General features: G+C 41.4%; 1 protein-coding gene across 2 annotated transcripts; it reads right to left on the reverse strand.

The window, feature by feature from the left end:
- Nucleotides 1-701: 701 nt before the first annotated feature.
- TRMT6 (tRNA methyltransferase 6 non-catalytic subunit) lies at nucleotides 702-13,416 on the reverse strand. Of its 2 annotated transcripts, XM_053936788.1 has the most exons (11): nucleotides 13,304-13,416; nucleotides 11,705-11,832; nucleotides 11,193-11,302; nucleotides 8,935-9,026; nucleotides 8,764-8,847; nucleotides 7,496-7,620; nucleotides 5,918-6,282; nucleotides 5,606-5,691; nucleotides 2,513-2,615; nucleotides 2,344-2,430; nucleotides 702-1,492 (listed from the first exon to the last, which is right to left on the reverse strand). In XM_053936788.1, exons 1-11 carry the CDS (start codon nucleotides 13,396-13,398, stop codon nucleotides 1,319-1,321), a joined length of 1,449 nt encoding a protein of 482 aa, XP_053792763.1. In that variant the 5' UTR covers nucleotides 13,399-13,416; the 3' UTR covers nucleotides 702-1,318. The 2 variants fall into 2 exon arrangements, with proteins under 2 accessions (XP_053792763.1, XP_053792764.1); XM_053936789.1 differs by lacking the exons at nucleotides 11,193-11,302; nucleotides 13,304-13,416 and having other exon boundaries at nucleotides 11,705-11,790.
- Nucleotide 13,417: the final 1 nt, after the last annotated feature.

Here is a 13,417-nt window from a genome sequence, read left to right on the forward strand (position 1 = left end):
TCACAGTATAGGCAGCTGTCTAGAAGGAAGAGATGGTGAAATCTACATCCTCTCCTTTTATGGGCTGTTCACAAAAGGAGGAGAAGAGAAACTTCCCAAAAAGCAGAAAAACAACAGTGGGAAGTTTACAAAAAGCAGAGGTAGATAAAACCTGAAGGTGTAGAGTACCTGTTCTGCCAAAAGGAACATTAAACTGCTTCTTTCCATGAGATACAACCTCTGTTTTCAGCTAAGGGTACCCTAAAAGAGCAGAGCTCTTCTCAAAATACTGAATTTTACAGCTTTATCAAGTCTCAGCACTTGATCCCAAAGCTCCAGGTTCTGCCCAGTCAGTCCAGACACTGATGAGGGAGTTCCAGAATGGAGGCCAAGCCCTCCTGGCCCTACGAGCTCCCACTGGGGTGTAATTGGGTGCAACCAGCAGAGCACTGTCCTCCTAAAGCCCATGCTGGACCTTTTTATTTCCAAAAAGAGGGAAGAGTAAGAAAAAAGATAAACCTCTTTAGGGAAAACGCCCTGTAGTTTAATTGAAATGGCAAATGCAAAGTTGAAAAAAAGAATAAAAAAAGCCTGACATCTGAAAGATCTAACAGTAGAATAAATAAATATACATACAGCAGTTTTCAAAATAGTAATATCTTAAAAACATACAGCAACTCTCAGAAAATGTCTCAGAAAATGACAGACAATATTAATAGTGACACTGTTTAAATATTTTGTATTTTAATTTAAGAACATGCACTTTCTCCTCTGTATTTATTTTAGGAAAATGTGAAGTCATATTGTAAGCATGGGGTCATCTCTACTATTAGATTTCTCTTTTTATTGTTCTTCTGGAAAAAAAAAAGTGTATGATTTTTGCTGTTCATTCTACTTTCTTAAATCACTGAACAGAGCTGAGTTCTGTGTCCCAAGTGGGAGCAGTTCACCATGTGGAATCCTGAGGAGAATCCTCTGCTGCCTTTCTGGAGAATGGAAAGCTAAGTTGGATGTGTTGATTCCAACTCAACCTTTTAAAAAACTACCTCATATTCAGATTTGGTAACAAACAAACAATGCCTGCACTGAGGCTTTGTCTGCTCTTGGTCTTCTCCTTTTTGAAGTTCCTGTGAGTTCAGTGGGATGTCTGCTCCCAAGGGTATTCCTGGACATTCAGATGGTGTGAACTGCTGAGGAGCAGAGTCCTCCCTCCCCTGCAGTTCTGCTGCTTTCTCTGACAGATGCACGACAGGCACAGCCCTGTGCGGCCAACAGCACAGAAAGGACTTGTTATTTCACCAAACTCCTGAGATCTAAACCATGAGTCATTCCCCAGACGTTAACAAGGAAGGTCTTGAAGCTTGCATCTTTTAGATGATGGCTCTTCCATCTTTAGTGCTTCTGAGTTACTGGAATCAGATTTGCCCTTCTCCAAGACAACAGTGATGCCAGACAGGAGGTATCCTCCACCTCCACTCATGGTCAGCTTGGGATGGCTGCGGTCTGGTAAAACCTTTAAAACAAACAAACAACAACAAAACACACCCAAAACCAGCACCTGTAAAAAATCCACTCTATGTGTGCACATCATGCTGAATAATTGCAGCTTACAGGATAGGATGTAAATTTTTTTCCCAGCCACAACAACAAACAGCCATTTGGGAAGTGTATTTATCTTTAAAGTAGCTGCAGAAGAGAATCCAGTTGTAGAAAGCCATAATTATACAGGCTGCTGCCTCTCTGGTTACTTCTTCATGGCATTGCCAGCAAAAAAAAATATATATCATAAATATCTATATCTGTATAAATAAATATATATTATAAAGGCAAGGTTTGAGGCCCATGAAAGTGCCATGATGTGCTCAGAAGCGAGAGTGGTACTCTGCAAGAAACCACAGCTGCTGCACAAAGCAGCCTGAAGGGATTCTGTGATTTCCAGGTCTGTCCCTGTCACCTTGCTGCAGCCACAGCACAGCTTTGTGTAAGGATTGTCCCTCCAGCTGTGCCCCCTCCTTGCCCTGACTGTCACTGCAGGTGTCAGAGGTTTTACCTGTGTCCAGGACACTGCAGTGCTGTTCTCACTGGTCAGGCCCACCTTGTGTGGACATCTAGGAATTACTAACCCTGTCACTCTCCTAGAAATATTTCAGCAAATGTTTAATAAAATGCAAGAAAGCAAAGCCTTTGCATTGGAAATGGTGACAGTGAAGCATCAAAGCTCTTCAGAACACCCACTGCTCTAGGGTAGAGCAAATTCCTGAGCTTAGACATTGTTTCAGTCAGTCCAGCCTCCCCCCTGGTTTCAGGGAACGTTTTGCTCCTCAGAATTCCCATGGTTTTGGCAGCCCCTGCTGCCATCCTTACCTGGTAGTTCCTTAGCCAGGTTTCAGACAGTTTCAGGTTGATGACTCCACCTCTTTCTCTCAGCTTGGTGTAACATTCTAATAATGGCTTAGGAAAACCAAAGGGGAGGTTACACAGCAGAATGGCACCAGGCTTGAACTGTAACAGCTGAAGTAACATCCTGATTTACCTCTTTGTATTGGCAGTAGACAACAAAAGGCCTCGAAGGAGCAACAAATTCCAGTAAAGAAAGTAACAAGGGTGTGGGATGAAACTTGCTGGCTACAATTAAGCTGCAAGAAAAGTTTCATGCACGTTAGTTTTCTGCTTCTGAAACCTGCTCACCTAGTGACATTTCCTCCTACTTAGCACAGCAATCAATTACAGCTTCGAAGTGTCTCATCAGCATGTTTTCATTGCTCTGACAACTCCCCAAATGTAAAAACAAGTCATTACTTCCTGCTAGTGTAATTAAGAAGCTGAAGCATTGCTCCCCAAAGTGCAGAATATTATAAGCATTGCAGGAGCACTCACTTCAGCTGTGTTGGGCTCCACAATAATTCTTACAATCTAAGAAATTTCATTTTGCTTGCTCTGTCACAAGACCATTTTCCAAATACACTTTAAGTTTTGTGACTGCCAAATGTTGCTTAGAATGTAACCTCAGTTCTCTTTAGACTGAGTAGTCTTCATTTAATAGTTTTACATAAAAAGAATATTTAAAGAGAGAACAAACCCATAAAAGGCATGACTAAAAACCTTTTAAAAAGAAACTATGTCCTTGATACCCTAAAGGCTTCATATTCTATTCTCCATCCTCATTTTAACATCACACAATAACTTGGATCTACAGATGGTTGAGATTCTCTACTGCTATCTCCAGTTTTAATCCAAAAAAGTCACTGCTGAACTATACTGCAAGGAATGGTTGATAATTAGCTAATGGTAGTTAATTAGCTATTAAGTGCTTCTGTAGAAAGAAGGGGCTAATTAAACTCCTTCACACTACTGAGATGCCCCATCAATTAACATTTGTTCTCCAGGGGAATGTGCAGCACTGGAGCAGAGTTAAACTTGCCCGGCAAAAAGGAGATAAAAACTGATGTTCAATTTTGTAACTTGAAAAGATAAGGAGGTGAGAATTCTTTTTCAATTGTTCCCACTTTGGTTGTTTGCCAGCCACGGCCTTGCAGACCATTTACTTCTAATGCAAACCTCAAGGGAATTGTGCTCCATCATGAACCAAGCAGGCCATAAAGGAAAGACTCATCCCGTGCCTTGGAATGCTGCCCTGGCACTGCCAGGGGCTCTGCCAGACTCCAGGAAGGGAAGTGAGGGCTGAGAGACCGGGCAAAATCAGATGCTGCTCTTTCACGTGGCAGCACAGATTGCTGCCAGCAGGGAGCCTGGCCAGGCACAGAATGGATGCAGTGGGTGAGGAAGGGGCAGAGGGAGGGAGATGGTCTAATTCCAAACATTTGGCGTGTCTGTGAACAAATTTCTGCTTCCATGGTGTCAGGAAAATGGAATAGTTCTATCTCTAAAGTCTTCTTGAAAAGAATACCAAATAGCCGATGAACATCTGCCTTTTTCCCCTCAGGGGCCTAACATCAGACCTCAACTCTCATCAAGGAATGGAACCAACAGATCCAGGACAAACGATGTTCTAGCACACAACAGCACAGAAGGTGGAAGTTTAACTGGGATGTATCTTCTACATCCAGTAATTATACTGTTAAATTCAGGTACCTGAGGTTGGTGCCCACCTTCACCTAATGAACAGCTTTTCTTTACTCTGCCACCAAGTCCCATCTTTCTCCCCACCTCCAATGTCAACCACCTTTTTCCCTATCCTTTCCCTGTTTCTCTCCTGCAAAAAATCCCCAAACTCTTATTTTCCCTGTCTGTTTCTAGTCATTAATTTGAAGCATTTCCTTATTCCATGCCAAGTTTTCTGTGGTTCCTGATCTCAAGGAGCAGTGGCTATAAAAGGCAGACTGAAAAAGGGGATCAGGGCTGAGCCCTCTGGGACAGTGCTCTCAGGCACCATAAATTCTGCCTTCCTAAAGCCAGGAATCACTCATCCCGTCAGGAATGTCATTTTTTACAGCTTTTATGCATTACAGAGGACAAAAGGAGGATAAAAGTGATTGAAAGCAAACAAGAGGCAAATACTGAACAGGTCTCCTTGAACTCAATCAACAGCTGAATGTGCTATTTTACACAGAAGGAAATGACAAGTGAAGTCAAATATTAATTTTGCCTTTGCCAGATCATGCACAGACATTAATTACAGGGATGGAGCAGCAAACAGCAGTGAAACCAGACCCAAACACTGCCACTATTCAGGCAGCTCCATGGTCACAGCCACAGCACCTGCAGAGCTTTTTACAAACCTCCTTGACCACCTCACTGCTTCAGAGAACACAGAATTACCTGGTTCTGCATGTTCATAAATTCTACCACTTAAATATGCTACATGAGGTATATGAATGAGCATGAGTTAATTTCACAGTAATAAAACCCAAAAATTATACACAAGCATTTGAGAATAACCAGTAAATGTGCAGTAAAATTTATCCAAGCAGAACAGCTTCATTTCCAGTGAACCAATATTCTCTGGAGGAAAAAAGTTAATATGAGTGTTATTAAATTAACTAAATTAATGCTACCTGGTTAACTTGAATCACTTCAGCATTTGCTAAGAGCACGGTGAAAAAGTCACACCCACCAAATGCTCTTACACTATTTTGGAGCTCAATTTCTAGGAATATATTGTATTTGTTTTAAAATTATGATATTAAATCTTTGTGCTAAATTGTTCCTTGGGAATAACTGATCCTGGCTAAAGCAGGTAAAATAAAGTTATGTGGTTTTTTTATGTGTAAAAAGGAAATGAGTTTCTAAAAACAAACTAACCAAAAAAAAAAAAAAAAAAAAAAACCCAGAACAACAAATTTAGTTCCACTTTAATGAACTTAAAACCTCAGGTTCTACTTTGCTAATTAGAATCCTGTTATTTTTTGGGAGTAATTTTGAATTAGATTCTACCTGGGTTCTGTTTTTCTTTGGATAGATTATTTTTTTCATTTTTAATAATTGTATTTAGTTGACTTTTAAATCATTTCAAGCCATTTAAATGAAAGAAAAAAATCTCAACCAGTGCCTTTTGTGCCCCCAGTTCTCTGCTCCATCCCCTGGCCCCCATGGTCTGGGCTGTTTCAGTGGGAGCACTAAATTGGGAACACCATTCCCAAACTATGACAGCTCTAAGCAGACTCACCCATCAGCATTCTTCTCCCTCAGCAAAGCAGCAGCTTCTTTCAGCTTTTTCCTTCTCTCCCACTGTTTTATTTGCTTTTCCCGAACCTTTGAACAACAAAACAAACAGTTGGCACTTTAACTGGTAATTATTTATCAAATCATTATTGCCTGGACTGCATTTTCAGTTTTTGAATCTTAATGTAAGGCAAAAGACAATTTCCAGAGTTCCACTTAAACACCTAAGCTGCATTTCAGCAGGGCTGATTCAGACAGCAGAATTTTATGTCCACAGACATTGTGAAACCTGAACGGCCACAATAAATATTCTTACATTTTCTTTATTTTCTTTGTCTTTGTTCTCTTTAAACTCTACATCTTCAGCATTAATGTCCATTGTGTCTTGCTCTTCTGTTGGATTGATCTCCATAGGTGCTTCAGGAGCAGGTTCCTCCTCTGTTTCCTGCAGGCAAGTCTGTTTCTCCTCACTCAATCCATTGCTTTCCTCTTCCACCAGTGCATTCTCCTCAGGGTCTGCAGGCAGAGTCTCTGTACTGAATGTCCCAGACAGGAGACTCTGCACTTTGCTGAGAGGAAATTCATGAAGATTATCAAAAAAAGGTTTGGGAAATCCAAAACAACTGGTGGCAGCTCTCACAGGTCCCCCTCCTGGGTACATCTGAATGATGGATCCGTAGCCTGTGGGAGGGAAAGAATCAAAACACATTGGAAAGCCAGAATGCTTAAAAATTTAAAATTCTTTCTAAAATGCTTAAATGAAGGGTCCATTTAAGAAAAAGGAAGTAAATTGCCTGCTCTTAATCAAACCATTAAATTTAACAAGCTGTGGAAATGTGCCCCAAGGCAGAAAACCTTTATTGAAAGGACAACAGTTACTGAAACATAAAAGGACAAGGTAACTCATGGAATATTTGCGTATTAACCATGTGTTTAGGATTAAATTAGAAGCTAATATTAGCTTCTTTCTCCTAATAGATGAGCTTTAGCTCATATAAGCAGTGACAAATTGCTAGAAAAAGCTAATTTAATAAATAATTAAAAGGCAAAATTGTACCGTTTCCATTACTTATTTATGGAGTTGCTTGGATAAAACCCAAAAGTTAATTTAAAGAGCCTTATTTGGCAAAGAATTTCTTCAATATGCAGGGCCTCAAGGAAGAGCTGTGAGATGTTAAAATAACTTCTCAATAGTTAACTGGAGTTGTATCTTATTTACTTCAAGAAGTAGCCCTATGGCCAAAAAACCAATGTACAGTAGCACTGCCTGTGTGCTTCCCAGACAACATCTGTGTGCACATCACGTCACTTCCTGCCTTTCCAGGCTTCTGGAATGTAATTGTCACCTCCACCTGGTGTCTTAGAATAATGAAACTGAGTTTGAAATACAAATCAGGAGTCAAACTTCTCCTAGAATATGCTGAAGGAAATGTCACAAACTTTCAAAGCAAACACTAAATGTGGTGCAGTGAACAAGAGGAACTGCGACATTTCCAGTGCTGTCAGAATTCCAGAGGCACCATTTCTTTCTTCTGCCATTCACTTTCCTGAACTTCCAGGTGTCTGGGAAGAATCTCCATACAAGCCCCTTACAGCTTTTTCTGAATTCAATGTCATTATGCTGAGAGGAACTAAAACAGATCTACATACAGGGCTATACACTTAATAAAAATTAATTATATTAAAAAATGATATAAAATCTAATTCTCAATTTTTTACTTTTTTTTTTTAAGTACTGAAAAATAAATCCAACTGAGCAAAAACTTTCTCTAGTGGAAAAAACAAGTTTTTCCTTGAATCCTGGTGGTGGTGAGACCAGATTTCAAAAGCTGAGGAAGCACTTTGGAGTGCTGCTTTCAGGTGTGCATTTCCCACCCCCCTTGGTGTAGCTCACCCCCCATTCTCTCCATCACAGCCCCCAGCACCAGGCCTGCACACGTTTCCATGACAATCATCTTGTTGCCAGCGTGGATGTTTCCCAAAGTCAGCATCTGAGCCAGGGTGTCGTACCTCAGGTGGCTGGAAGACAAGAGGCACTTAACAAACAGCAGTTTGCTTACAGGTACTGCCTACTAGCCCAGGAGACTGCCAAAAAAAAGTTGGATTACAGGTAGATTCAAAAAAAGCATCAGTGACCTTCAGAGTCACCACACAGAAACTTATAGTTACACATCTGATAATGAAGAAGTAGAACTGGAGCCAAGAAGAAATCAGCCAGGAAAAGCAAAAGCAGGATATGCAGTAGGGTGCACAGAGCAAAGTGGACACCTTGGGCTGTGCCAGTCAGAGAAAGTACTTTTTCAACCTTTTGTTTTTTCCTCTGGCATGTAAACTTTGTAAAGAACGAGTGGTATGGATGCATTTCCTGATCCAATAATGAATCCCTTGTGGTTTTCACCTGTTTTGCAGGAGCCAGCACCACCTGTAACCCAGGAGCAAAACCCAGCTCATGCACTGAAGAGACTCAGTGAAAGCTGCAGAAATTACAACTAATCTTCAATAGTAAAAAACAGCCAAGTGCAGAGATGATGGAAGGAGAAAGAAAACGGTTTGAGAAGCTTTAAATAACATGTATTTGAAGATTTTAAATCCCAGCATCTACTATTCCTTCATTTAAAAATGTATCAGTCCACCATTAATGTATCTCTTAGGTGAGGTGAGTGAAAATCAAACCAGGCCAGATCCCTGTAGTCATGGCCCCATCTGCCTCCAGCCCCAGTGTTATCCACAGGTTTTTAAAATCTGGAGACTTCTGACTGAGGATTTTGAATCCCTGACAGGTTAAAGACAACAATTCTTGCCTGTGGTAAGTGGCTGTTTATCGTGTCACTGAGCCAGAACACAGAGATGTTTGGCCACCAGCCAAAGCAGGGAAGAGGTGCCTTTGAAAATCAAAGAATTTCTGTCTGTGTGGGCAGTTAGCAAGGTGGTGTTGATAGGGAAATGGTGAATTCTGGAGCTGTATGCAAAAGAGTTCTCCTGTTTGCTGCCATATTAATTAATTTTCAGTATCACGTTATCTTTCATTAAATCACGATCTTCACATTCAAGGGCAAGAGAAGAAAAGTGAGTACTGCATACTTTGGTATAGTGCAGGTATTTAAAAAGTATTAAAGTATCTTTCTGTTATCATTTGAAAAAAGAAACCAAATGAAAACTCACTTAATTTTTCCTGGTTCCCTTGCATAATACATGGTTGAAAGGATGCGAGTGGATGGTTTCACAATTGTAATAACTGCCTCATATCTGTAAAAAAACATAGTAATGGTCTTATTTTAATCTCAACTATTTAAGGAATTACCGAGTATTTTTCACATTTTAAAATTCACTTACTTTTTCTTCTTCTTCTTTATGTATTTATCTTGAGCAAATTCTGTTTTGTCTCTGAATGTTGTACTGTTCTCTATTAACTGTTGAACTATTTCCTTGGAAGAGACAATTCATTTTTGTTACAGCTAGCATTTATTTCTCATTCATTTTATAGACAGTATTTTTTTAAACAAGCACTGAAAATATTTTCTTCCAGTAGAGGCATGTAGACCACAAACTTCTCCTGACACTAATGGCAAAGTCAATCTCTGTTAACCAACAGGACCAGTGAGGCATTACACTGACTACGTGTAGGAATTTAATCACATCGTTTTGCATGTAAATCAGAGAAATAAAAATGCTTATCCTGGAATATTCAGTAATATTTCATTTAATCCAACTCCCTCTTTGGGTCTCTCTGATTCCAGCATCTCTGAGGGTACCTTTTTTCCCTGTTTCATGTAGTTCCTCCCCTCTGCTCTGGTTAATCACCAGACATCTCCCTCACTCCAATAATTTTTTCAGTCTCACAAATTTTGCCACACTACTGTATCAACTCCTTGCACAATGTCCGGCTCCTTAGCATTTATTAATTCCTGCAATACTCCTGATTTTTTTTTTTCCTTCTCTAGCTCCCAGGTCTCCCCAGAATTCCAGTTTTGGTTTCTTGGTCTCCCTGTTCTAATCTCCATCCTTTGCCAACCCAACTCTTTCTCAATGCTTTCAGATTCCAGCTGGAAGGGTCACTAGGACCTCCAGCAGAACCAAACCAATCCAACAGGACTCTCCTTGCTCAGGGCTTGTCTCCATACCAGCAACACAAGAACAAAAATGCTGCTGCTTTGGGTTCTGTGATCCAAATAGCTTAACTGCTAAAATTATGGGTTCTATTAAACATGGAGGGGACAAATGAAAAAAGGAATATTTTCAATTTGGACACTGCAGCTTCCCTTGTGCTTTAAAAACCTGCTCAAATAACAGAGTGGTGCAAGTATTCCTCACTTCCTATTGTGCTTTTCAGGCCATTATTCCTTCAAACACTTCACATCTGTTATTAATCATTTGAAACAGAATCTCTTATTTTTTGCTTTATTCTAGGAAAAAATAAATCCAGTGCCTGGGTTATGTTGTTTTGTAAGAGTGTTTTTATATTCCAGTAAAATTTACAGTGAGGAAACAGGGAAGTGTCCTGCATCACTGAGACACACCATTCACAAACAGGAATTCAGATTTTAACATACATTTAGGGAGGAATACCTATTGCTGCTAATGTAGCTTAAAATGAATATTCAGTTAGAGTCCAGAAAGCAGAGTTAATAAAAGCACAGGAGATGCATGGCACAGGCTTGCTGAGGACACACAGAAAAGTCAGAGGGATCTTCTGCCATGGATATGAAAACAAAAACCATCAAAGCTGCCAGCCTGATTAGCACATTCTTCTCCAAGAGATCACACAACCAGCAGCACAACCATGGGAACAGAAGGACCACTCCAAACCCCTTGGACCCAGCAGGCAAAAGCAGAAAAACTGCTCCAAAGAGCAAGATGCAAACAGGAGATGAACTTGAGGTAAGCATGAACAATTTCCTGGTTTTATTAGAAAGGCTAAACCAAAGACCAGAGAGGATTGTGCCTGACAGCATCTGCAGAACAGAACTGGCTGCAATGCTTTAGTAACAATTTAAGACAGCTTAAGGATCTCTTACTTTATGAAAGGTGCAGGCTTAAATACCAACCCCTTTTCTAACAGAACAGAACTGATCTCTTGGGAATACTCTGAGTTTTCCAGGTACAGATAAAGCACCAGCATCACCCCTGTCTGGCAGGCACTGCCTACAGGCACAGTGGTGGTACATTTGTGTAACAAATGACATTTGTTACACAGTGTCATTTGATAAAACTTCATTGCTTGGCCACAATCTTTTCCTACACCTTTGACAGTTTAATCATTGCACAATTTTAATATCTCTGTAATACAGAAATAGTATTTTGAACCTTATACACAAGCAAAACTAAATGGTGATTATGTGAGCTGTACTTTTCTATCTGTTAGGACTTCTGATGCCACAAAAATTTGTTCTTTAGTTTCCTCTGACAACCTTACATAAAGTTTTCTCTGAAAACAGCTTTAGCATTTTTGTAAAACCAAAAAAAACGACTCGACCAGATGAACAAAGAAAAAGCACTGAAATCTATGCACAGATAAAAAGAATATCCTTTTTCAGAAACTAAAATATAACCATCAAGGTAGCACAGAAATGACACCAAAACCTTATTTTTACCTGTCCTTTAATACCCTTGTCCTTCAAAGCCTTTATGTCATCATGAGTCAGTTTTTGAGACTTCCCATCGTCAACTATGTTACGATTATCTGTCCCTGCTTCCTTTGTTTCTAAAGGAAAAGGATACAGATTTGTAAAATCTAGCTCCAAATCAGTGGGAGAAACACATGATTTTAGTGTCACAGAAAGCAGATTTCTTGTGGTTAAACACACATTTTTCATGGCCTTGCAAAGTACAGCCCAAGCAAGGAAATGTAATATGTGAGGTAAAACTTAATGTGAATAAAATCACCCAGATTAAGGTTCAAATTTTCTCCCACATTAAAAAGATTATTTGTTACAGGACTAGTGAAACCACTGATCAAGACAAACCATGCACTTTTATGACAGAAAGAATGTAAGCAGCATGTAGTTAACAACTGATTAATAGAAAGTTTCCCAATTTCTTTGGTATCATCAAAGAAGCAAATTATTTTGAAACAGCTTTTCCAACTGTCAGTGCTCTGGGATACCTGTGGTAGTCTCCTCCACCTCTTGCTTTGGCTGGAGGTTTCCACCACTGGTTACTTCAAAGGTAGTTCCATAAATGTGTCCGATGGCGTTATCCAGGTAGAACCACTGCTTCTCAAAAATTATTTTTCTGAAATAACAGAAAAGTGAGTGATACTTAAAGCATTATTTTTATTGTATCTGAAACCCATTATACTTGAGCCTAAACTATAGCTTTATATATGACATTTCCATCTATATCCCCAAAGAAAAGCAGGACAAGCACAAAGAGTGAAATTAACCACAAAACCCACATTAAACTGAAACTGGTCAGGAAAAGAACAAAGAACTTAAATAGACCACATAGGAAGAATGGGTTTTTTTTCAGTTCAAAAGAATTTTCAAATGACAGGTAAAATAAAGCTATGGCACTTGTCAGCATTATTTTTTAAAAAGTCAGAAATATATTAAATCCAAGCTGGGTCATGCAGAGTAGTAGCAAAAAGATAAGCACGGTCCTGTATTTTGCAAAGCTCCTCTGAAATAAGATTTGCCAAAAGACTATGAAGAAAACAGGCAGCAATCTTGGAAATGTTTGATTAAAAAAAATTTTAATTAACCATCCCTTTCATTCTGATTGCACCAAGGCAGGTGTGCATTTTATCTTCCTTTACTAAAAACAGGATTCATGAAGCCTTTAACTTTCAGGCTGACCAACAAAGGCTGCCTTGCTATCCCTGGAAATACCAATCTTGGTAAACGAAACAAGTATCAGGATCTATGCCACACTCACATTCAAATCAAAACTTGCCAACATGAGCCCTAATTATGCAAATTATACCCAGCACTAATTCTGAACGACGCCACTTTCAAACCAGTTCCGCTCACGCACGGTACCTTTAAATCTCCATCCTACTGAACCACACACGCGGCCACGTTACCCGACACTGACTTCCACACGCTGCTCTACAGAATTGTCAGGGGAAGAGCCCGGGCTGTGCCCGGCGATTCCAGCGTTCCCTGCCGGGCTGCAGGCGCTCTCCTGCCGTGCCAGTCGGCCTGGGAGAAAGAAACGGGAGCCCTTTCCTGGCACCCCCTCCAAAGGGGCAGCTAGCCAGAGCGGAGCGCCGGCATCCTCCTGCACACTAACGCCCTGAGCACGGCCAGGGCAATTAACAATCCTGATTAGCGCTTCACACGAACTGCGGGCCACGGCGAGCACGGCCAGGGCAAATAACAATCCTGATTAGCGCTTCACACGAACTGCGGGCCACGGCGCCCAGGCTCCTCTGCAACCGGCACCCGTCTGACACCGGCAGCGCCAAACCCTCTTAAACCTCTTCCGAAGTCTTATCAGCAACGCGGCCAGGACATCTTCCGGGCTTAAGGGGTTTTCTTTGCCACAGGGACCCGAGGCAACATTAAAACCTTTCCCGCCGCCTGTCACGCGAGCCTCGCGGGGCCGCTATTCCCGCCTGGCGCGGCGGCACCGGGACCGGCACCGGGACCCCCCTTCCCTCCGGCGGGGCCCGCCACAGCCGCGCCGAGGGAAGCGGGGGCGGAAGGCGCAAACCCCGGCCGAGGCGCCGAGCGGCACCGGGAGCCGCCGGCGCGGCGCTCACCTGCGGCGCAGCACCGACACGGCCTTGAAGACCTCGTCCCGCTTGAGCACGGCGCAGTCGCCCTCACGGATGCGCGCGCTCGGGCCGCCCTCCATGGCCGCCGCCGCCGCTCGC

Source organism: Vidua chalybeata, chromosome 3 (genome assembly GCF_026979565.1).
Source record: "Vidua chalybeata isolate OUT-0048 chromosome 3, bVidCha1 merged haplotype, whole genome shotgun sequence".
Classification (NCBI taxonomy): Eukaryota; Metazoa; Chordata; class Aves; order Passeriformes; family Viduidae; genus Vidua; species Vidua chalybeata.